The following is a 26,847-nucleotide window of genomic DNA, read 5'->3' as shown; positions in this document are numbered from 1 at the left end:
AACCCTCATAGATGAAAATCTTGTGACCAATATCCTCCACTTTCTGAAGGTATTTGAGTCTGATTCATGCTCATTTCAGAAAAAATTTGACTCTGCAGGTATTTTAAACAATCCTTATTTCCTTCTCTGTGAAATGAGTATTTATTTCTCAAATGTAAAATATTTTCATGATTTCATACAAATTATATTAGATGCTATTCTATACACTGAACTCTATATCTCTGTGTACCTTGAACTGTTATCAGTGACACCTGATCCACAACCTTCCTTCAACAGTGGCAAACTCTACTAGAAAAAAAGAAAAGAGGGAACAGAAAGTGTCAAAATCAATTTGTTAATTAATTTTGCCATAAGTCCCTGAAGAAGTACTTAATGTATTTCGGAACAGATATGTATGGATACTTGTCCAGTAATACAAAAATAATTATTCATAATAATATGAATAGTTCATATTTCAAAAGGGAACAAAAAGGAACAATACCCATTAGATGCATCAGAAGTTTTTGTGTTTGTTTTCTCTTTTTTTTTTCCGAGAAGGGAAAATACACTTCCAACGTTAAATTATACTGACTAATTTACGGAAATTTGATGCTAGGGATGTAGGCTGTTTCTTTCAGAAACAGAATTTCTGGGGGATGAGAAAGGGAGGGGTGTAGAGAGGCAAAGGGAATTAAGGATTTTCCAGTATGAGGAAATTTCTTGACACTTTGCATTCCTATAGAGAACTGTAATTTAAAAATCACCAGAAAAAGACCTCCACAACCACCTCAGACATCACTCTGCAAACATTTAATGCAAAAAACAGTTAAAATACCCAGCACTCAATCTTTCATCAAGTGATACAAAAGCACTCCAGCTTTCACAGCAGATTTGCCAAGTGACAAAATAACATTTGTCAGAGGAAGAAACCTTTTTGTCCTGAACAGAATATTCAGTTTTCCTGTACAACAAACAGAACATAAATTGCTGTGCTTGTACACAACAAGTCTAAGCAGAGATGTTCTCTCCTTAGAGCAACTGGTTCTTATACAAACATAGGCAGCCTTTAAGATCACACTTTTCTCTTTTATTCCACCTGGTCAAACAGTAGTCTATGCACAAAACAAACTGTTCTATAACCTTAGGTCATGTTAGGTTCTACAAAATAGCCATTTCACTATGACTCCCAGGAGTCAACTGAAGAGAGAAAGGAAAATGCAGATATTAACAAACCCACCTGTGAACTAGGAGGTTGCTGCAGATTGACCTCTTAAACAAAAAGAGAAACCAGTAGGGCAGACTTTGAAAAACACTGCAATCACTATTCTTGAAAAAGTCTAAATCTGATTATATTGTTCTGCAGCTCAAGCACCAGTTTTTCTAATAGAAAATGAAATTTTTATTTATGTTAAACAACATTTCTTCCAATTATGTCTTCCTATTTTCCACTGCATGTATAAAGACCGTTTGCAACATACCTGTAGGCTTTTATAGATTTATCTTCCTTATTATCAAGCCTTTTCAAACTAAACAGATGATGCTCTTTCTCTTTGGTTGCCTTCTTTGACTTAGTGCTCTTGTCTTCCTATTAACCCTTTCCAACACATCACCCCAAATTTTTGATGAAGCCTTCATCACCCTTGAGTACACCACACTACTTCAGCTGCATTTTTCATATAACATTTCCACTTAAATCATCCAAGAGCAAAACTGCCTTTGACACCTTACAAGTAACTCTCTGAATTTTATCTTGTGCTTCACTAATGTCCATTTTGTCAGTCTACACTTTATTTTTCCATGTTATGTGCAATACTTCCACTTGCCTGCTTCTTGGATTATGAAATAATGTCTCCAGTTTACCAAGATAGTTTTAAATACTAATCCTATATAGTGCTTGTTGCCAGTATGACAACAACTTTTATAATCTATTTACATTCTACCCTGCTAGCATGACAGATAGAAAAGAAAATAACTTGTGACACTAGTATCTTACCCAAAGAATTCCTTACCTGTTTTTTGGCCTCACTTTGCACAAAAGAATTCCACCCTACTCAGATTGATACCAAAGGATATAATTTGAATAATATGTGATATCCAGCATTTACCAATGAACATTTATCAATGAATACTTGGAAAACAGCTAGGCAACCAGCAAATCTGTCTATTAACTGAGTGAAGGTAGCACAAAGTTAAGGTCAAAGCAACATATGAAACTACAGTGAAATTGTGCTTAAACTGCCTAAACACACTTAATTATATTAAAATAGTTTTAATAGTTGCTTAAGATTAAACATACCTCCTCTGAGATACAGTAGATACTGAAACCATTCACATTCATAACTATACAATCTTAGACAGATAATTAAATTAAGAAGTCTTTTGTTTATGATTAGGACCTATGCTCTCATATATAGTGTTAGATGTAAACAGAAAATCTGGGGCAGTAGGAATATAGGTGATTTATTAAAAATCAAGTTAAACAAACAGTTTTATATTGAGTCAGAGAAAGGCAGCTTCTTCCCCAAAAGAGGATTCCTGTACCTTCCCCCAAGGGCCTTTTAATTGACTGGATAAAATCTAAGGAGATTTATCAGTTTACCTAACAATATAAAATAAATAATGTTAATATGTCCCTCTACATCACATCCAGATAAATTCTTATAAATTCATCAATACTGTCACAGATGTAAACAAGAAATAAAAAAATTTACATTAAAGCAGCAAATTACAATCCAATTAAACTGCTCATTCTGGAGTAGAATATTAATATTGAATATATATAATAAAATATTATCATATATTAAGAAATAGTAGGATTTTTCCCTCTTCTTAAATAAGACATCTTTTGCAGTTTATGAATAATATCCTGCATAAGAGTTAGTACGATGGTAATCTTAACCTCAAATTACCAGCACACAACATAATTTTGTGTTGCTTTCATAACGTGTAAAAGGCCAAAACAGAATCTATTTTCCAGGGATCAGCTTTTCATTATATCATCAAACTGGTGACATCAAGAAATAAGGAGATACTATCAATACAAAAGAAAATTCACAAGAATCTACTTCAGTAGAGTTGCAACTAACTCAATATAATGCCATAATTACAACAGCATTTGAAAAGAAATGTATAGTTTAGAAATAGAACTACATTAAAATTACATATTATTTCTAAGAGTAGTAAGGTCTGACAGTTCTGGTTAACATACAAATAAATGAAACCAGTGATTCTGTGCTTATAAAAAAAGTTTCATAATGTTAGCATAACATTTCAGAATCACTGCAGGATTACCCTTCCTAATGACAACCCCAAATCTGAACTTCAGACTCACTAACAAAGATGAGAGAACTCGCACACATGCATTCTTATGAATTCTCTCCTTTATGACTCTGCAGGGAAATCTTTATAATATCCATTGCTCATGCAAAAGCAGCAGAATTAGGCAGACAACAGGCACATAATCCATCTGTCCACTCTCACAGCAAACAGGACCTTTTTGTGGCTTTCTCAAGAACAAACCATGGAACACCCTCAAAAAAACAGTATTCACAAAAAACACAGACAATGGCACAGCAAGAACTATATTTTTTGAGAACACAAGAAAAGCCAACATCAACCTAAGACAAGACTTTTCAATGTTATGTACCTACTACATATTCCAGATACACATACTTCCTTTGATTTAGATGGGTTGTAGTGGCACACATATCCTAATCTGCAGCACAGAACTACTCTCCAATTAAGGATAAAAGGATTAAGTCCAAAGGCACTATTTTAAATTTTTCTTTTACCACAAAGTTGTGAGATGTTCTGAGGTCCAAGATGGGCTTGAAGCCCCCTGACTTTTTCAGCATCAGGAAGTACCTTCACTAAAATCCTTTCCTTGTTCCTCTTGTAGTGCAGGCTTTATAAATCTGCATTTAGAAGGGAAAAAAAATCTGGTTCAGAAGAGCAGAAACACTTTTAAGTATTCCATATCACTTCAATCTGTGCCTTGAGAGCCTTGGACTAAGTACAATATTGCCTCAAGGTAACTCCAGTGAAAAGGCTGAAGGGGCCAGTGCCTGGAAAAAAAATAAGTAATAGACAAATGTACTAATACACTTAAAATATGTATATTATATGTCCATAACTGCTTCAACAACTACATGCATACAGTGCAGATCTTTCAGCTGTATTCAGTCATTCACTACCATATTCCTTCATAATGAATACTTTCTGTGTTTTGAAAACAAATTCAGGGTTTTTCCTTCCCCTAGAGTATGTTTAGTTCACCTATTCTTCTGCATTTCACGATACTTCCTCTACAGTGTTTTCAGAGGAATCCAGGAATTTATTGCAAGACCTAATTGTCATATTTTATTTTAATGTTGTAATTTTTTATCTCAACTAGCTTCACTGTCTGATTGCACTGGGACTGCAAACCCCAACAAAAGATGCTGATATTATGTGCATTGAAATGAAAGGACTGAATTTGTGCAATTTAGAAAAATGGCAAAGATTCTATGGATCCTACTTAAATTATGAACTTATTTAATGGTTTAATTTTGCAATGGCAATTTCAAAGACAGGCAGTAAACAAAAACACTTAGAACAGACCATCATTGGTTCATTCATGGTAAGACAGACCAAAAACTGAAAAAAGTTTGATGTATATGATTTTTTATGCATCAAAAAATTAATCTTTAAAAGTTTGAAATTTAACAACTTTTACAATAAATTTAATTCAGAAACTGAGTTTAAAAAAACAAAATTAATTCCACAAAAGCTTTGAAGTACAATTAATTGCAAGTCAAAGCTGCTTTTTCCTTTTTGATAATAAAAATTTATTGTATCTCAAAAAATAAACCACTATCAATTTTAAAGCCCTTAAACAAAACCAGGCATTCAGCTCTTAGCTAATTGTTGTTTTTTTTTAAACTTCGTAGATAAATTTTTAAAGAGATGTCAACCACCAGCACCTGGAGTCAGTTCTGAGATAAGCCTGTATGTAGTATATTTTTTTTATATTTTTTAAACAAAAAGTAGAAAACTCTCACGGAAAATATGGAAACCTCTGAAAAACTGTTATGACCTTACACAAAGAGTGAGAATAAAGAGATCAAAGTGCTGTGAAACTCTTCCATATCCCTCACTTCCTATCCCATTAGACATTGTCAGTGGAGAGTTGCACTGCTAAGTTCCACCAAAAAAACAGAATGAATGTATCATGCTTTTTTGTTAATTTTGAATGAACACCACTTTTATCAGAATGATTTTTACTGAAACACTTATTTCAAGTTCACATTTAGTGACGTTTCAATCTGAGTTATCCTGAGTCAGCCAAGCATTTCATTGCCTCTGCAACAGCTCTTCCATCATGAAAAGCAAGGAGAATGCTCTTTAAATATCCAATCAATTTAGTCAAAATGACCTTGAGTTTAATACAAACAGAACATGTTCCTGGCAGTTACAGGTCACTTGAAATCTAGTACATTGATCAGCCAGCTGAACACTGAGATTAACATCTAATAGCAATTTTCAAAAAGCCACTAGGCTGCATTCAACCTAAGCAGCCATGGTATTGGAAACTAAAGTGCAGGCTACTCATATTTCACCTCTAAAGTGTTTTCTAATTTTTCACCTACTTGCACTGCTGTGTGCTTAATAGAAGGCTTTAATTAAGCGGTTTTTTTTAATAGAAGCAGTGAAATTAAGGCTTGACTGAATGACAATTCATCCTGTTCCCCTCCCCAAAAGATACTAATACAGAGGTTTCACTTAAATAAAAACACGTTTGTGCATATTGCAATCACTATTTCATCCAATTAAAACTTAAAACTATTGGTTTGGTTTGCATTTGTTTGTTTGCTTGCTTTTTCAAGATCTCTTTTCTGTTCTAGGGAACAGGTGTGCATATTAACAATGCATGAATTGCCACAGATATTTATAAACACGTCTTAAAAAAGGTTACGTTATTCTTTCTTGTTTTCCTTAAACTTGGGTTTTTTTCTTCATTGAGAATTCAAACTACTTTTGTTTCAGCTGTCCTTTTTTCATCACGGCTGTTTTGGAGTCTAACTAGGAATATATATGCCTCTGAGATAAGGCAAGCATAAAAGGCATTTAAGATATTTATTATAAAAATGTCAAATGCTGTTGGAGGGTTCTCTCCATGTAACTACATTGGACTAAATTAGATAAATTATATCAAAATGGGCAACATAGGTCTAAAGGATGGGGCGGGGGGGGGTGGGGGAAGAGTGGTGAGAGGAAAGAAAAAAACACCACCAAAGCAAAAGTTGCCAAATAAAGACGATTTCCCTGATCTAGTCACTTTCTAAGCTCACAGAGTTATGGCATGTTACTAACAAAGTTTCCTTCTCAGAGAAATTATTCTTGCCATAGTCATCCAATCAAATACAGTTGCATACACACTGCTCTGTCAAGAATTTTTGACTTTTGTTCATTATTCTCTATCACACACTAAAGTTATCAATATAGCTTTAATTTCTACAATATAGTGCTGTGTTGAGTTGGCAAGTGAATACCTTGCCAAATGAATTTTTGAGAAGATTATCAACTTGAAAAATTATAGAGGCAAATTGGGATTTTCTTTCTCAAAAAATATCACACATTTTGGACATAATGGGATAAACACAACTTATCCCAAAACTTTATTAAATACAACTTTATGCCAAAACCTGCTCATGGGTAACAAGGTAAGTATAATATCCCAGATTATTTTCTATCCTCTATTTGAATAAAGGAAACTTTCTTTTATAAGGTGGATATCACTAAAGTGCTTTGACAGATCTTTGAAGAAATAATTAATTACAGAGTATCTTCCTATAATTAATTCCCTAGGCGACCTAAATATTTCAGCTAGTGAAAATAATGTCTTCTAAGCTATAAAACTGGCCTGATAAGAAGGTTATCATATCATATTGTTCTTTTAAGATGAGCTGACAAAAGTTATTTGTGGTTAAATTATAAGAATAGTTGGTTTAGCACTAAAAATAATCCTAAATTGATGATTTGAAACAATTTTTCAATGCCATAGTATCTTCAATTCAGTGTAGTGGAACTCAGTGTTGAAATTGCCCAGCTAGGTAAGGTGAAGGTTCAGGAGTTAAAACAAAAAGTGGGAAGAAGAAACAAAATCTAATTGCCATTGTTGGGCCTTTTCACTAAGATTCACCACACTGTGAGACAGACAAGACCACTACAAGATCCAGGCTGGTGCAGACAGTCAATCCAGTCATTTAGTCATGCATCATGGTCCCCTGCAACAGTCTCCAAAAACAGGGCAGATAGAGAGAGCTGAAAACCCTTCCCCTCAGCCACCGTGCCCTTCATCTGCTGCTGACAGCCTGAACTGGACAACACGAGGTACAAACACAGCACCCACCCACCACGTCCTGTGAGTGCCAGTCTTCTGCCATTCAGGAACTATGATATCCAGCACACTGCTCCTGAAAACTTATTATTACATTAAAAAGCTGGGCAATCACAGAGTATTAACCTGGGTTCAATCTATCAGCACACTCCTCAAGGTGTCTGTTTTCTCCAAGTAGCTTTTTCTCCAAGATACACAGTAATTTTAAACTTCAGAACAAGACTGAAGCAGTTCCATATCTAGCTGGATATTATCTTGTGAAAGCTCCATTTTTCAGCTGAAAGAAATAATTTTTTTAAAAGCATACAACTTCATTTATCAGTTAAAAGGGATTTATTTTAATTAAACACTCCATAATTTCAGTATTCAAAAACCTGCTTATAAGACTACTTAGTCATCCTGAGTGGCAGAGTCAAAATTAAGATCTAAAACACCTAGTACACCTATTTCATCAAAATAAACACATTACTTTCAAAATAAAATTATAGATTCATAAAGATATCACAACAGCACTACAGAGAAGAGATGCCCAGGTGGGGGAGAAACAATATCAGATAGGTTACAGGTACCTGCTTAGAAGAATTTTGAAAGATAATTCTCAATGACACAACAATAAGGAGATACTTCATACTAGAATATTAACAACTGAAAGACCTTTTCCTGCTTTCTTTTTTCCATGTAATAGAGTTGTCATAGCTTGCCTGTACAGTCTGTCAGAACAGTTTTCACTACCAACTACAACTTTCATGAGCACTGAAGAGAACATTTATCTAAAAAACACCCAAAAGAAAGGATGGATGAAAGAGGGAAAAAGCACACTACTAACTATGTTCCTGTAGAAAGCTGGTAATATTTGCAACCAGTAAAATAAGGAAAAAAAAAGTATTGAGATTTGAAAAGCCATTATGAGTTTCCCATCAGCAATGTCCCTCTAAACTCACAGGTGACATGAAACACACTAACATAAGAAAAACTAAGCTAGAATACAGATATTTTTCAAAATTCTGACATGAGAATTCAGAAATGCAAAAATACAAAAAGCTAAATACCCAATCAAAGAAAAGTAACACCTTGCCAGTTACATTGATTTAAATTCTGTGCCATATAATGACATATTAGAACACAATAGTGGAAAGAAACCTAGAGATTCAATTATACACAGGTGAATAATAAAGACTATTAAGAACAGAAGATAAGCAAATGACAAAGTTTTGGTGAAAATCAGCTTGGTTTAAAATCTGCTGATGCCCCAAAATTTTAAATGGAAAAAAGCAGTTTCTTTCTTATGAGCTTTTAAGTTCAAAATTTAAGCATAGTAATTCTTAATAATAGATTTATTGAGTTAAGCTTCTACTGAAAATTACATTTCTCATTATATGCTACAAGAAAACTCAGATGCAATCATAATAATCACATACAAGATTTAAGCCATAGTTAAGTCAGCTTACATACATACCACTTTTCTCAAAGGTAATAAAGTTAGTGGAGATTTAGACTACAACCAGAGATAAAGTTAGAAGCCTATAGAGATTAAGCTACTTTTTATAAGCAAAAACAGTTTAACAACCAGATATTAAAATGAATATTTTAACAACAAAGAAAACATGAAATAGTGTACATTAACGCATTACATTCAAAGTGTTTCCAAAAAAGGGTGTAAAAAACCCCAGGGTTTGCTCAGTAATAACAGTATTCTCTTATAATCTTTCTTTGCCCTTTCTGTCTCATTTTCTCCCTCTTCATTTTTTCCCCCATATTTCTGATTGCAGTCTTTGGAACATATATCATACATTATATGACTGTATGGTATCTTCACAATACCAGACAATATTAAGTTAGCAATTTTCTACTAGTACTATCTTCTTAGTAAGTTAAGACCAGTTTAGAGAATAGCAGCAGTAGTCTGCTAGAATAATATTAATGGTAATGTTATGTATATCTATTTAATATGCAAGTCAGAGGGGAAAAAATAAGGGCAAATGTCTGAAATGAATTAAGACCAAAAAGGGAAAACTTACTCAGCATATTATGCAGAGACAAAAGTGGAGCACTGTATGCAAACAAAAGGTGTATTAGGGGATGAAAAGGGCACAGAGAAAATTTCAACAGCTAACCTAGGTAAGGAAAGCAAAGGCTACAAAGATATCCTCAAATGGCAAAGAAAGTCTACATCATAACTTGCTGCCAACCAAGTGCTTTTATATTGCATATGCAATCCTTTTCCAGTGAAGAAACCTGAGGAGATAATTTTGAAAAGCTAAAATATTTTAGTCAAATAAATAGGCACCTGAGTTCTTGGCCATTTTCAGCAAGTTTAATATAATCTATTAGCATCTATACAGCACTCCAACACGAGAAGAGAACTCCTTAAATAAAAAGCATGCTCTAAAGAAAAGCATACACTAGACACATTATGTACATTCAGTGCTGGAGAACTGAAGACAGCTTCCCCTAAAAGGTCACAAGAACTAAACTTTACTCACTTTTTCAAATACTCTAATTATATATAATTTAACAGTAGCAATTAGACTGCTGAGTACTTGGAAACCTGCATGAATTAGGCAAGTAAGTCTAATTGGCTTGCCACTTGCTAGAGCTAGAGAAATCAAATACTGACATTGGCAAAAATAGCATTCACTGCTTTTTAAATGAATCTTAAATCTTGTGTTCCATAAGCAAAAACCTTGTATTATTTGATTTACACACACAGCAGCTCTCATACCCAGGCATCTTATTCACTTTATTTGGATTAGCCACTTTAATAGAATTTGTACACTATTTCAAGTGGGATACTGAGTCCTCAGGTGTATAGTATGATGCCAGTTTCAGCAGAATATTCTACAACTACATGTAAATAAAAAAGTAATCCCTCTTAATAGAATTGGAAGTTGGAGTTAAGAGAGAACAGTGTCCTAGTTTATCTTCCATTTGATTTCTAAAGACAATTCAGTATTTATAAATTGTGATTTTTAGGACTTATAAAAACTTGACATTTTGCTCACAGAGTTAATTTAAGACACCTGTAATTCTGCTTAATTAAAATCTTCCACTGATTCTCTCAAGAACAATCTATTTAGTATTACAATGCTGTAAAAGCACACAGAAACAGAATACTTTCTTCAGCTGTGATATGTGAGAAATGCCTATAGTTTTAACATGCCATGTCCTCTTTCAATCAGACATAATATTATTAGCATAATCCCGCAGCCTAACATTTTTATATTTTCTTTATTTTTTAAAAGCTTTCATCTCTATTTTGAGGAAAAATTGAAGAAAGGAGAAGGAGAAGGAAAGAAGGAAGGAAAGAAGGAAGGATTCCAGGAAGGATGGAAATGAAAGAAAAGAAAGAAAAAGAAAAAGAAAGAAAAAGAAAGAAAAAGAAAAAGAAAGAAAAAGAAAGAAAAAGAAAGAAAAAGAAAGAAAAAGAAAGAAAAAGAAAGAAAAAGAAAGAAAAAGAAAGAAAAAGAAAGAAAAAGAAAAAGAAAGAAAAAGAAAGAAAAAGAAAGAAAAAGAAAGAAAAAGAAAGAAAAAGAAAGAAAAAGAAAGAAAAAGAAAGAAAAAGAAAGAAAAAGAAAGAAAAAGAAAGAAAAAGAAAGAAAAAGGCATAAAAATCTACTTACTAGGTAATGAAAATGCAAGCATTGCTAAAGGAATCTCAGACACTGAGTAATACATAAAATATTTACCTTGGTTGCAACGTCAGCTTTATAACTGTCTTGTGTGGCAAAGAATCTTGAGACGCCTGAACATCATCCTACAAGAGAACATCTTTGAATTTGCTTTTGAATACACTTCAATGGCTAATACATGAGTTTTGTTTATTATATGCTTTTTGAGGAGTACAAAATCACATTAACACCATAAACCAAAGCTTATTTTAGCACATTACTGAGGACGACAAACCACAAAACTTAATAAACTAAATACTTTCCACTGACAAAAGAAAGATGTTCACTTTAACCAATTCACTGCTAAATACTTGTTTTCATTAAAGATCTTATTAGATTCCATTATCAAATTATAACACCTGCATTTTCATTTTTGCATACAAAACTCCATAATCACCAACTTCCCTCAAATTTTGCAAATACTTATCACATCTTTTTATTAAATTTCTCCAGATAAAAATTTACTCTGAAACACTACACTTCTGTGCAGTTACAAGGATTCACTGTGTAGTCTCCTGTGAGCTCTCATTGTTACCTTATATTACACACAAAGAAAACTTTCAAAATACATAATTTGGTTTGTGGTGTAGTACAGGGCTCACTTCCACTGAGGAAAGGTAGAGATAAGACATTTCTGTCACTGTTGCATAGCCTAAGAGAGCAGCCAAACTGCTGATTCAAAGTGCATTCCAGTCAGCTCTTACAATGGTGACCACTACACACTTTGAAACTGGAGTTCTCAGTTCGTCAAAACATTCTCAAAATCACGTTTTTTAAATCCAGCAACTGTCATTGATGTTAATTTTTTCCTTTCTCCACTAAAAGAGCTAAGACAAATGTACAGGAATTATGCAATGGTTGCAGCTTTACTTTTACAATTTGAATCTCATCCATGATCCAAGCAAAGTTGGGTCATTCTGGGTTCTGTGTCATCTATTTTTCAGTGTATTGCCTTCCAAGTGATTTTTTTGTTTGTTTACTTGTGTAGAGTTTGCAAAACTTAACACAAGAAGTATGAAATATTCAGTTACCAACTGAGAAAAACATTATGCTTTTGTGTGCAACTAATAATAAAGAGGAGTACAAAAAGTACAAGGGGTGTCATTCCAGAGTTCTTCAACAGAGTCTTTTTCCCAACTTTCTTTTTTCTGCCTCCATAAAAGTGAACTTTTCCCTGGTTGTACCTGCTACCTGCTGAAATGCTGCTGCTATCATCTTGTGCTCTGCTCCTCCAAGTGTTTTTGATTTCTTCACCCCTCAAAAAAACAGCCAGTCTTAGAAAAAACTTTCAGCCTTAGAGTCTTGTCTTTCTCAATGCTTTTGACACTCATTCTGAACACCCATCTCCGAGCAATTCTTGATGTCAGCTTCCATCAGCCACCAAAATACCACAATCTGTACTCCATAATGATTGCCTTTGAACCTCCAACTTGCTCAAGGTTTGCAAAGATGTTCTGTAAGCTTCCTGAAGTTCTCCTGTTAGCAGCCTGCAAATCCCACATTAAAAAGCTTTTGTTGCTATATCCAATTAGCAGAGATACTAGATTAATAATATGTCGCTGATATTGTGTGCAAAACAGATAAATCTTAATCTAATTTTGAAATCGCCTTATTTTTTTGTTTTATATAGACACAATAAATTCATTGAAATAAGAACTTCCTTTTTAATTTCTCCTTTTACAGTGGTAATAATAGCTTATTGAATTAGTATGCTCCTAGGCAATAAACAGTTTAAACAGCAATTAGTACTTGTACAATGCAGTGGTATTAACCCAGACTGATGAAGAACAGGAACAACATAAGTTTAGTAAAATGTAACATCTCAACATCTTCCAGTGTAATTCAGAGCATGAGTAAAACCTTCATCCCATTAATGCCTTCAAAATATTCCTGCTTTATGAAAGTGCACATTCACTTTCCAAAGAGGAGAAAAATTATACATTTGTGGCACACAAACACATAGCATACACAAGTAGCATATATATACATATATATATAAATATCTGCATAAAAGTTGTAAAAAGTATAAAGAACTATTCTAATCATATTTTTAATGTATACATGTGACTGGAAGAGTAGTTCAAGATACGACACACCTGGCACAATTAAACCAGTAGAATGTATGTCATGTTTATTATGTCAGAAATGTGAGATAATCATCATAAAGGCTGTCTCAACCCTGCTGTGTTTATGCATAGAGAAATTAAAGCCTCTCCTTTTGTCTCTCTTCAGGGTAAATGCACTTAAGTAGGCTTCCTAAAAATTCCTAGCTATCACAGAAACGGACTTTTACTCAGAAAGTGAAGAAACCAAGAATTTGAAAAGGAAGCAGTATCAGCAAGCGTGTTTCTTCAAGGTGTTCTTCACTGTAAAATAGGTCTCAAAATGATACATGAGGATCCATTGCTGATTTTATCATCCATTTCATTGAACGTGCCTGTTTCAAATAATTTCAGCAAAGCAAAAAGAGCACAACATATTGTCTAGACCTAATCTTGCAAACTAAGTTTAGACTTCTGGAATGGAATCAAAAATTTCTTTTTCCCACATTTCTTGAATGAGAAGTGAAGTCAAATTACTGTTACATATTCACTTATATATGCATATCACTTAAGTCACCAACAAATTTTTTATTGAATTTCACACAAGAAAATTAGAACACCTAACTTACATTCTAACTCACACAGAGGAACAAAATAAATCCCTTTCCTTTAGCTGTGTGGGGTTTTTCCAGCATCAGCTGCTGACATGCTCATTTTTTACTTTCTTGTGTCTTCAATTAATATGAAGAGTGATAAGTAGCACATATCTGAGAAGGCATTAATTGAAAATTTAGTTCTGATGTTCCCAGGCTACTCAAACTGTATTCAAAAGACATAATTCACATTTTATTTTTGGAAAGAGTCAAGAAAGAGAGCTCACCATCTTCAGGAATGGAGTTGTTGTGTCATAGTTGTAAGCATTTTTGTCCTTTAGGATAAGAATATGAGCAGAGTCAATAATCACTTTCTTCACATTCATTATTGAATGGAAAAGTCTGTTAAAACATTTAAAATCTTAGTTAGTTTTCAACTGGTTTTATTCAATCTTGTAACACCAAAATTTGGAAACATTAAAGAATGCAAAAATTTGAGTTGCAGAAAAAGAAATAAAATTTCTGACATCAATATAACATGAAATTAAGAACAGTTAGTTGCAATGGGTGACCAGAATGCAGAAATATTCTGAATTATATTCTTGTCTTGCATACTGTAAGTGAGGTACATCTCCTCCTGTATGCTGTGCTACCAAAAGTGTATCCTTAGAATACTATCTTTTCAAAATGCCAGTCTTAGAAAAGTTTGCAATTTGTATATTTGATTTTCATTTTCTATGGTGTAGACAAGCCTGAAACACTGGTTACAAAGTCAAGACTGTGTTTACATAGGATTAAAAGAACAATCAGAAAGACAAAAAATATAAACTACCTAGATGTCCACAAATTTCTAAATACAGAGAGCTGGATAATTTTATTTGTAAACTGAAAAAAGCCTTTATTTTACTCTCTCATAACTAAGTGCTTTGTGAATACCTATGATTTAGTAGATAAAAAATATGGAATTAAAAAGTACTAGTCATGAAATAGTTTTATACAAGAAAGAATATTTTAGATCATTTAAAACAATTACTTAATGAACATGCTCTATCATCAGTCTACCATCACCACCTCAATGAATCAAATTTGCTAGCTCATAACATTCCAATATGAAACAGTTTTCTAAATGAACCCCTAATTAAAGCATTTGTGTACACATACATACATATGTGCTCTTCAGTAAAATTCCCTGAAGCCACTAGCAGCATAATTTCTCAATACTGAAAATACCCTCCAGATGAAACAATAAACCATGACAGACAAGTTAAGTAGAAGATTTTCAACATGAAAAATATTTCCCACTTTTAAGAAAGGTAGACAAGAGAAAGTGTGGGATTTTCCAAGGAATATGTGTTTAAATTAGCACATCTTTGACCATTGCTTACAACAGATGAAAACAAAAAGTTGTCCTACTTACTGGAGAAAATTCTGTTATTGAGGGAATCTCAGTAATGTGTCTAACTTATGAAATATCAAAATTTTGTTTAGCCATCAAATTCTTACTCAGAGAGTTAAAAAATATTTCATAAATGAAGCATGGGTAATCAAATCCACTTCTCACGTAGAGCACCTCTACACTTTCAGTGGAGTATGTTGCAGTATCAAATCTGTGTGTCTGAAATAAACACTTCAGTTCTAAAAATGCAAAAGGAAATTAAGATTAAGTTGATGTATTTATAATAAATTACCTGGTGCCATAATCCACAACTACCCAGTCTTTGGCTGTTCCTGGAAGAGCATCATGGTGCTGGAAGAGTCCAAGGTTCCTTCTAGCTTCTGTCAGCAATTTATAGTTACCCACAGAAGGAAATACACTCATCTTCTCGGATTTACTGGACTGTACTAAAGCCAAGGAGTAGAGAATTTCAGCCGCCCTGGAATTGCAGAGAATAATCAAGTATTAATGTAGCATTAAAATACAGAAAGCAATACACATTTGATCTAAGGAATAAATAGTTCTGTAAGCTCTGTAAACCTTATTTTTGCACTTTTTAGCTTTTTTGTGGCTTCCCGCAAGAATTCTGTGATGGAAAATGGACTTTTAAAATAAAAATATGACAGCACAAACTGAAATACTCATAAACATGTGAGGTACATGGATTTGGTCCTAAAACCTCACAGTATGGATAAAGAGCCTTACAAGAAACTACAATTCCCATTTCAAAAAACAACTTATTAATTAAATAAATTTGTTTTAAATAAATATACTAATCTGTGCGTTATCAAAGCTAACTAAATTCTTCTAAAAGTTTAAGCATCTCATGTACTTGCTTACTATACATTTACCCCAAAAAAAGACAACTCTGTATTCCAAAACCCCTATGTTGAATGGAATGCAGAGCCTTCTCTTCTACATCTATTGCAAAAGCCTAGCACTAAAATGTTACCACTAGACTGTCACTTGCTTTATGAAAATCTAAATTTATTTTACTAAAATATCCCCATAATTGCCAGTTATTATGGATATTTGACTGACAAAAATGCCTGTATAAATCCAGGAAAAACAACTATTAACTTTTTTCCTATCTTCCCTAAAATGTTACAGTTCTATTTACAGCAAGCCTGAAAAGTGTCAGATTATTTTTCAAAATTTATTAGAGGTGAATGAACATTTCTCAAGTATTTGAAGTAACAAAGACAATACAGGTTAATGACACAAGAAGAAAAGAAATCACAACAACATATTTTCTTGTAATATTAACTTCTAGGCATGCAAGTAATAAATTTTTTAAAAAGGAAAATTAGTTAACTCTCTCATTTACCCAAGTTGTCAGTGAGGGCATGTGTTCAATTTTAAACTTAATACAACAAAAAAATGAATAAAAACCCCTTGGTTTTCAGACTATGCATGATATTAATTGTTAACATGACAAATTCCTTTAGATTGGTTTTCTCTTCATCGTAATACTACACATAGGTCACAGTTACAGAAAAACTGCAACTACCACATACCCAAATAAACTGAAAGGTGCACTGTTAATGTAACAACCTGAGCTATTTTCATATTGTCCATATTTCATTAACAGGATGAGATTTTGCTCTTACATGTTAGACAATTGCTCAGAAGCTACATCCAAAATCAAAGTGTTAAAGTTATAATTCCTATATTGAATTACCAGTGCTAGATTAACCTTAATCACTGTAATTTAAATTTTAGTGCAAATTCCTACTCCTATGTATCCCTCCTACTTTGTTAGCTTAATTTGAAAGAAAAATAAAAATTTTTGGTTGAAAAAAAAGCATCAGATTCTCATTCATCTAGTGAATAAACCCTGCTCAAACACATTTTAGCTTTTTTTAAAAAAATTGAATAAGCCTATAAACACTGACCTAACTGAGGTTTAAAGAAGAGAATACAACAAATTTTATTCCCTAAAATAAGGTGAGATATCCTTCCCCACAACTAATATTAATTTAATTTTCTTTTTTATTAATAGGGATGCAGATGCAGTTCTCAGACGGAGAATTTTCCTTTCCTGTCTCAATATTTTTCTAAACAGTAAAATGGTTCAATGGTCAAAGACACTCAGAAATACAGCACTGTATTAAGGAACACCTCAGGTTACAGGTAAGCATCATAATACCTTTCCATAAAAGCTGTATAAAGCCTAGGTTTTCACACTTCTGTTTCAAACTACTGCAGCTGACCTAATGTAGTTTTCAGAAATTTTCCACTTCATTGTAATTTGTAGTATCTGTCCCTGATAGAACACTGCAAATAGATCACAATTTGATTCACTGATTTGTCAAGGCCTACACTAGCTCACCTTACCCAGGTCTGGTTTATATTTAACCTAATATATAATTTTTCCAAGAGATTTTGAATTCTCAAGATGTAGTATTTTCTATCCATCTGTATAGCTAGAAGTAGCACTGTAGTGTTCATCTTCTAAATTATTTCAATGATTTTTTAGCAGATTTACTGTAAAGTTTCCCTGTTCACATCAGTAATTAATAAAACCAGAAATTGTCCATAACTTGTCTCAAACTATGCTGTTGTTGTTTCTATCTTTTCATTACATTAAATAAACTTCTGGTCACATATTTTATCACCCTTTAAACTCCTTCAATCCATCCATCTCTCACTTAAGATTAAAAAATCAATAACATCTCAAATCAATGTCAATCTCTATTATAAAATCCTTAAGCTTTCTTACATTTCTTTACTACACTCAAAAAAACTAATTTCAAACAGGCAAAATCTTAAACAACCAACTCTTTTCTTGCTCAAATAGTTAGTGCCCATATTGGCTCCTGAGGCTGAACACAATTTCCTGGTTATTAAGTAACAGTTCCTCGTATTGCTGGAACTTAAAAACATTCATCCTTGGTAAAGAATACACACACATGTATTTACTTTCTGTAAATTCACCTTCTACCTTTTACCTTCATGGCTTCTTTCCCTCACAAATACGGACAAACACCAGATAGACAGATAGATGGATGTCAACTCAAAAATACCATAGAAATAATTATCACGAGTTTGAGAATTAAATGTGATCCTACTCTATTTCCTTTGATGTTAAAGATATTAAAAATGAAAGACAAATATCCTACTCATTCTGTTCTCATAGCTAGTGTGACATTCATGAAGATGCTCACAGTTTCTGAAAACAAAATTGACAAAAAAAACCTGATATTAAAAAAATATTAGAATACATCTATACATTCTGTTCCTCCATGTTGTTTACAAGGATAATGAAAAATTACAGATTTCCCAGGTGCTTTTTTAAACCATACTTTAATACATAAGAACATTGACAGATTTGTGTTTCTCCAGAGATTCTTTACCTATACCTTTTTCAGAAGTTAAAGGCAACTGAAATATTTAAACCAAGAAATCTCTTTAATTATGTAAAGTTTTAAATACTATGAACAAGTTCATATGAAGTGTTCTGCAATCTATGCAATAAAAATCAGGAAAATGACAATAAAGTAATTGCACCTAAAAATCTTGAAAAAATAGACTATGATGAAGCAGAAGGAAATTAAATCCTTGGTGCATTTTAAGAGACAGAAAGGAAATTAATCAAAACTATGAAAAAAAACAATTAACTAGATAATTAAATTTATAAGAACATAATCTTTCTGGCTTTTCCTGTTCTCTTGTTCATCTTCTCTAACAGCAGTATTAAACAATGTTGTTTTCACTGAAAATTAAATATTCCCGTGATGAATCATTCACTTTACCACAGCAAAAACTGGATTCCTTGGAAAAAATAAAACCAGCTCTGCTAGATACAGTTCTTCTGAAAGGTACTTGTATCTGCCTACAAAACACTACTTTCCAAGCTCTCTTGGAAATGCTGCTTTCCACACCTCTCTTGCTCATTCTACTATCAGCATCCATTACAGCAAAAAATTGTAATCCTTAAGGAAGGCTGTACATGAATTGTTCAGGGTATACATTATAGCCATCTACCCTAGATTTCTTTCTGGAGCTTTATAACAGAGTTAAATCATCTTATGTCTGCTACAAGGGAGAACCACTTAAATATTCCATTACCAATATTCAGCAACAATTTTTTTTCTTTAAAGAAGATGCAGACAGTTTTCAGAAGAAGAGTAGTCTTAGATCACTTGGTACACAACATTCTGGCTATTTCTCACCTTCCTCTGAGAACCTTTGTAAAATTCACACCTTTGTACTTCTCTCTAAAAATGTCCACGCTATAGCCATCTTTCCTTTACTTTGTTTTGATTGCACATGTGGCTTTTGCTTTCTCTATTAAGCTGCCTTTGTCTCAATTAATGAGTTTTGTAGCTTTGACCCTTCTAATTCTCCTCAAAATCCTACTGGAGAGTGAGCAAGGGGCTGCTTGAGGTTAAAACTATGACAAATACTTGCACATTCCTCTCCTGTGTGCCAAGAAACACCTTATGAATTCACTGGATAGAAGAATTTACCTTATGTAGGATTCCAAGACTCTGTCCAGGTGTTTATAGAAGGGTCGTGATGTAAAGTACCCACTCCAGTAATGATGATCTCTGTCTGCGTAAGTGAAGAAGTCTCCACTTAAAACAGGAAAAAGTGAATTGCTGCTCTTTTCACCCAAATTACTTTCTTTGCGCAGAGCTTCAAAGTAATCAGATAAAGTTCCAAACTGGGCCTGAATAAAAATTTTAAAAATTTATTAAAAATTAACTGTAACAAAGTTCAATTTTCATTATTCAGAAAATACAAAGAGAATGAATATGCTTAATTCCACATACATTTCAGAAACACGCCAGTCTTCCAGCAACTTTACAGCAGAAAAACCTATCCTAAGAATCTTTAAAGTTCCCCTGCACACTTTTCAGACAAGCTGGATAACATTTCAAGACTCAATACAAGAAGTATTCTCAAAAAGGCATTTAAACTCAGAACAAGAAGGAGATGGATCTGTTGGAGCATGTCCAGAGCAGAGTCACAAAAGTGATCAGAGAAGCACGTTCCCCACGAGAAGAAGAGGAGAGAGGTGTGGCTGCTCAGCCTGGAGAGGAGAGGGCTCTGGGGAGACCTTACTTCAGCCTACCAGTAAAAAAAGGGGCCTTGCAAGAAAGATGGGACAGGCTTTTAGCTGGACCTCTTGTGCTAAAACAAGAGGTAGTGGTTTTAAACTAACTGGATAGATTCAGGCTAGATATAAAGACAGCTTTTAACACGAGAGAAGCAATACACTCAACGTGCCTACAGAGCTTGTGGATGTCCCATCTCTGGAAACATTCAAGGCTGGATTGGATGGGACTCTGGGCAATCTGATCTAACTGAAGTTGTCTGCTCATTGCAGGGCAGTTGGATGAGACAGCTTTAAAGAACTCCTCCAATCAAAACCATTCTATAACTCACAAAATATGATTTTTTTTTTTAGATTTAAATAGATATATAAAATAATATCTAAATGTAAAAAGAAAAAAAGTGAAGCATTGTTTCATGTCTTACAAGTAAGTTTGTAATACATGAGCTAAGTAACACCTCAAAATTACCCACGTAGCTGTCTAAGCTAAATAAGAAATTTAATGTAATGCAACAAAATTATAGTTCTACTAATCTTACTTTTTTCAAAATTAACTCTCTTTTGCTCCAGATCTTGCTAAACCCAAAAGATGACTGTTGATTTTAAAAAAATAGCATTTGCTTTAAGAAACTGGTTCCTTAAACAGTGTACAAAGAAATTGCATTTCGAGCAGTAGTAAGTGGGAGGATAAAAAGAAATTAATTATTTTGTAATTTTTAAAAATGCTCAGGCATGGTAATAGCAGATCTTTACAAGATAGGTCAAAAAATGGTATCCTCAAGATTCAGGGGCACAACAAAAAAAAACATAAAATAAATAATTTCTATTGATGTTGTTAGTATTGAGAAATGTTGTCTAAAAAGGCATAGCTGGCAAAATGGATTTTGAATGAAAGTGAAAAAAAATTAGTGGAAGCTGTAAGGATGGAAGACCACATTATGTTACCAGAAATATCTTCACCATAAACTATAATGATAATATCAAGCAACTTTGCTTCCAAGTACTATTATTATTTTTAACAAGTAAGCAATGTACCATGCTACAATTTACAACACCAAAACCAAGTTCTAGTAAATATCTTTTTTAAGTGTCTTGAAGTATAAGGACTATCAGACTATCACTGTGATAGCAAAATCACAATTTTTAATCATTTAAAAAACCCCAAACTTTCACTTCAGGGTCATTCAGATCATCCAAGTATTTCTTAGGTGGGTACAATGATATCCTGCCACTTTAAGCTCCAGTAAAGCAGAGAAGGATAAATATTGCCCCTGAAATCCCACCGTTAGTAAACCTTGCCTTAACAGGCACTTATAGGATACTAGATCTTTTCCCTCACTGTCATTGGCACCTAAAAGTAGAAAACATAAAACAAAACCAATGCACCAAGAGAAGACACAGAGATGATCTCACTTCTGCATTCAATCCGAGGAGTAAAACCACACCAGTGGAAGCATCAGTCAGGTGGATGGAAACAGTGAAATAACCTGGTTGAGTCTTCTACTGACATACAAAAAGACTCAGCTTAATTAATGTATAATAGATGCAAAGGAGATGTCTGAATAGGAGATTGAATTAATGGAGAGCAAAATAGGTATGTTTCACAGTGATGTACCACATACTTTTAGAACAGAATAGTGGCTGACAGGAGAATCTCAACGCTAGCAGACGTATCTGCTAGATAAACTTCACAAAGAGCTTTCTGAAAAATTAATCTCTCTTCAGATCAGAAAGGCAGAGTAGGCACTTCCTTGTGCAAGCAGTAATGTCCCAAGCATCTCAGCACTTCAGGAAGAAGTGTGGACTCTTCCTTTATGTAATCTAGATCCTTACATAGTTAAGCATGTCCTGTTACTAGCCTGTGGAGTTACATTCCAGCAGGGAAAGTGCAGAAGAGTTGAAAGCTCTGCATTTCAGTTCATATTTTCGAGAATAAATGACATCCATTTCAAGCAAAACAAATAATCAATCCAAACCAAACCAGAAAAACACAAAAAAAAAACCCCAACAGTCAGGCCACAAACAACTAAGAAAGGAAAAAAAAAAAAAAAAAAAAAAAAAAAAAAGAACAACAAAACTAGAGAGAGAAAAACTGAAGTATTTGAATAAAATAGAAAGGAGAAATGCTCTGATGCCAGCTGCACAAAATATCCTAGGTATGAAGTGGCAGACCCAGTGGATTTTGTATCTTTTTGTCTGAGTATTAAAAACCAGAAAAAGGGTTGAATACTTCATGAGGGAACCAAGGGTTAATGTGACTCCAGATAGGCACACCTGGCCTAATGAAGTAGACTGCTAGAATCCTTTACAATGGGCTGAACCTTTCAGAAAAGGAACTTTCAGAGGTCTCAGGACAGCACTGGTCCTTGAAGAATGACTTCAGGGCTCCAGTTTTTGCCCTGCAGGCAAAATCATCCAGCTGAGGTTAGTAAGAACTACTGAAGAAATGTTGCAGTTAGTATCCCAAGAGTACAGTACATACATTTTTGACAGAAATAAAGCTAGTGATAGCAGCAAGCTTTAGTTTTAAAAGATGGACTTTAGATATAAAAATTTTGGAGTAGTCTCCAGGTCTATCTCCCTTCACTAAGACATAGTAGTCCTTCACCATACATCATGCCACTCACATCCCATAGGAAACATACAAAATCCAGTTTTCAGATAAAAATATAACCCCAAGAAATCATCTTTCTTATGCAGAACACATGTCCAGAAGTCAGCAGGAAGTAATAACATACTACAGGCACAGCTGGAAGAATCTGGGGGGATCTCAGAAAAGACAAGAAAAAGTAGATGCACACAGAAACCATATGAAAGATACCAGACAAGGTTTAAAAAAAAAAGCCTAAATGTGAAAGCAGCAAAAGTGCACTCTCAAGTGGCACTCAAAAAACCCAAAGTTGTGGCCCCCATTTGTTATTGTCACGGTGAAAGATGATGAAAAGTTGTTGGAATACTGAGAACATGTAGAGTGGAAGAAGTCCCTAGGGCCATCAGCTTACATATTAGAGCATATTAATGTGTGTTTTAACACTCATACATAATTGTTGATTTGAACTGGTAGCTCCTCTGATAATTGTGTTAGTATATTCAGTCCTTTTGTAGCCAGGTCAGTCTCAGATTCTATTGTATTCAACAAGATGTGCCAGCAATAGCATCTCCTAAGATTTTTTAGTTTGTTTTGGGATGTAAAACCAAGAGGATGCAAATAAAGCAGCAAAATCTTCTTGAACTTCTAATAAGAAAATAAAATAGTTTTAAGTAAAACCTATGAGTCTTAAGTAAAAATATTTGAAGCCTGTGAAAACAGAAGCAATAAGGAAACTATTAAACCTACTAGCTGTTCTCTAAATTAATCTAGTTTGGAAACTACATATAGTTTTCAAGATGATTTTATTAAGAGTAAAACTTTTGTTTTGGGGCAAGAGAAGATAGTAAAGGCAAAAAAGAAATGTAAGCTACCAAGACACATCAATTTGGTGTTAAATAATATATAAAGTTTCACATTCGAAAAAAATCAAAACTTAACCACAATTATTTTTTCCATGAAGAATCTCAGAATATTGGGAAATACTGTTTTCTCCACAAACCAGAAAATGAGTTGTTTACCTTAACATGCCACTCAGGGCGAGAATTCATGTAATCAAACAGCTTCTGATAATTCTGGTACTGCTGATCCCACTCTGAGCTCTCGGTGTAGCGGAAATCATCTCCAAGTGGAGCTAACAGAACTTTCGTGCGGAAAAGCTTTGACTTCTTCCTGTACTGGTCTAATATCATCCAAGCCCTTGAGGACAAAAAAAAAAATAAGAGCAATTTAGAGCATTTGGGAAGATAATTCTTAGATACCACGTTATGCAGTAGGATGACCCAAAACAAGACATACAAAATTCTGTTATCTTACTTTGTAACAAAAAATTGGATGCAATTCTCCCCACTGAGACACCATATCCAACCTACTATTGTTGCAGACACCATGTTAATTAAATCCTTCAATAAGTTTATCAAGCTTCATCTCAAGCAGTAGGCCTGTCTGGATCAATTTGTGTCTGTGCCGAAACTAACCTACAGTTCGAATTATGTTTACCTGCTTTATGTTTAGATAACAATCCTAATCCTCTCCAGCCCCTATTTACAAGAATAAGCAAGCTCTTCCCATCCCCTCTGGCACCTTCCTTCAATACTTTTTCCATATCTTCATGTCCTTGCCCGCAAATTAATCTCTGAGGAACTCCAGCCTTAAAAATAAAAAAAATTATTTCAAGAGGAAGTGTGCTGCTAAAAGTCAGTGTTCTCCCTTCAGCCAGCATCTTACATGTCTTAGAGCCATCTCACTTGAATCTTTGAGTCCTGAAAAATTAAACCCACTTTTATGCTTATTGGCCTTAAAAAAAACCCCAATCAACCCAGAAACAAAATACACATGCACTCACAGAAAAAACTGCAGAATTATACTTTGCAACCTACTAATTCTAGGATTGGTAAACTAACAGTTCCATAGCAGCAATATATTAAGAATCACAAGTCTGATATATAGGTTACTGAGAAAGTCCATTTTCAACCCTCCCCTTCCAAGTCACAATTATTATCAGCATCTTCAGATTTCAAATTTCAAGGCTTTAAAGACAAAATAGTAGAAATATTCAGATTCTAATGAGGTTCTTCTGTTTCTTCATGTCTTTTTAATAGATGACCTAGCAAAATCACCTTTCAACTCGTGCTCTTGAAGAATTGCTGTATAAACATTTATGTAGAAATTCTAGTCCAATATATTTGAAACCCTTCTTTCTTCAAACAGCATGTTAGAGTTACTTAGTTATCTGATTGCAGAAGTAGTGTATAAACACAAGGTCTGATTATATTCTGGAGCAAGAAAGGGGCCACAATATTAACTTTAGTTAAGGATCTACAGACCTTTAATGAGACTAGAATTTACCCAACTAGTGGCTTCCTCCCATCCCCTATTAGTGGATTTATAGTTCAGATTGCCATTCAATAGTTTCCATGGCTTTAAACAGATTTAAACGCAAGATTTTTCACCAAATAGCTACCAGAAAAATTGGCACAACACAAGACTTGGCGATGTTTCCTTCTAAGGAGCCAGTCTGACTCAAATTTTCCACATACAGGCTATGGCTGAAAACATACTTTAATGTTGAGGCTCTTGAAAAACACAGGTTACAGTTAACAGGGTATTTGACTTTGATATCTGTCTTCAAAGTCCTCCTCTGTTTTCTTTCCAAATATCCTGCAAAATTCATCAGTATTTCTACTCTCCCTTTGTAAAAGTACTGATAACTGTGGGATTATTACACATTTTTAAGAGGACAGCAAGATCTCCCTGCATTGTAAATCACTTTTAATTGCAAAAACACTGAAGAACATCAATTCAGATATATCCTTCTAAGTTTCTCCAAATAAGTTCCTAAATCATTAATTCACACAGGATGAGAAAATGCCAGCAGAAAGCTCCAGACAGAGAACAGTGAATACAAAAGAAGTACCTCTGGAGAAAAAAAATAAATATTCCATTGAGTCTCATCAATTTTTTTCCCTTTATTGTTCTCTGTGGAAACAGAATTTTGATTTTGATACATTTTAATATGTATCCTACCTACCTGAATGAAAATCTGAAAACCATGTAGGAGGATCAGGCATGATAAACTTTTTGTTTTCAAGCTTTCAGATCATCACTGAGTGCTTGAGACCTTTCACAAGTAAAGGAAATCTACTTTTAATGCAAAACCCAAGTATTTGAGTAAATAAATACCAAAACAATAAACATGGCTGGGTTTGACCCTTCCTATGTTAAAGGAAGAGGAGCAATAACCACCTGAGTAGGCAATCACAAACATTAATCACCAAGTGACCATATCATGTGACCATAAAAAAGCTGAGGGGAAAAACTGGACTTTTGAACAGTATCTGGTGAAGAGGAAAGTCCATTCTCTACTTCTTTTCTGAAGTACAAAACTTGCAGTAAAGATTCTCTCATATTTCATGCCTGGGAAAGAGAAAGAAACACACCAGAACAAACTGTGCTTCTGAGAACAATTCATTTCCATTCAAGAAAAAAAAATCAACCCAGAAAAAAAAAAAAAAAAAAAAAAAAAAAAAAAAAAAAAACCAAAACACAGCTGCTTTTTCTTCCTAGTGCGAAAAACTTCATCATTCAGCATTCAAATAAATGGATAAGGATGCAGCTGCAAACCAGGGAAGATGCAGTAGTAGTCTTTATAACCTAAGCTGTTATGAAGTGTGATTTAACAAGTACAGGTTTTAAATTAAGTTGCTGCTTCATTCTTTCTGACCAGGCCAAAACTTAAGTGGAAAGGCAATGAAAAATCCAACAACTACTAGCCTAAAGTTTTCAACTCAGCAACTCTTTAATATATATGCAAGACCATAATAGTATTGAAATCAAATGCCACAGTCCCAGCTGAGTATTCAAGATCTGGGTTTTATTAACTTTGTTGTAGCCTTGGCATTGGAAAAAGGTCAGTGATCTAAACCTGGTCTCTAAATTAATCAGCTTTTTTCAAATCCATGAATGTCCTGTACTTTGCTAGTCTTAAAGCAATCAGAGATAAGAGGCAGATTAATTAGTGTGCTGCAAACCTATAACCTTGATGTAAAGATATATAACTTATGATGTAAAGATAGATTTTCCAATTCTGGAACTCATGCATC

The 26,847-nt window shown here is 33.8% G+C and overlaps 1 protein-coding gene across 1 annotated transcript in view; it reads right to left on the bottom strand.

Moving 5' to 3' along the window:
* Positions 1-26,847, bottom strand: part of MAN2A1 (mannosidase alpha class 2A member 1) — a 106,952-nt gene that overhangs the window by 42,464 nt on the left and 37,641 nt on the right. Inside the window, exons 8-12 of the mRNA XM_056513838.1 lie at positions 23,767-23,944; positions 19,568-19,770; positions 15,349-15,534; positions 13,948-14,062; positions 11,044-11,111 (exon numbers count right to left, since the gene is read on the bottom strand). Of these exons, the coding sequence (XP_056369813.1) occupies positions 11,044-11,111; positions 13,948-14,062; positions 15,349-15,534; positions 19,568-19,770; positions 23,767-23,944 (750 nt within the window). The remainder of the gene's footprint in view (positions 1-11,043; positions 11,112-13,947; positions 14,063-15,348; positions 15,535-19,567; positions 19,771-23,766; positions 23,945-26,847) is intronic.

This window comes from Oenanthe melanoleuca, chromosome Z, assembly GCF_029582105.1.
Source record: "Oenanthe melanoleuca isolate GR-GAL-2019-014 chromosome Z, OMel1.0, whole genome shotgun sequence".
Lineage (NCBI taxonomy): Eukaryota > Metazoa > Chordata > Aves > Passeriformes > Muscicapidae > Oenanthe > Oenanthe melanoleuca.
This window is presented reverse-complemented; position numbering and strand designations above follow the sequence as displayed.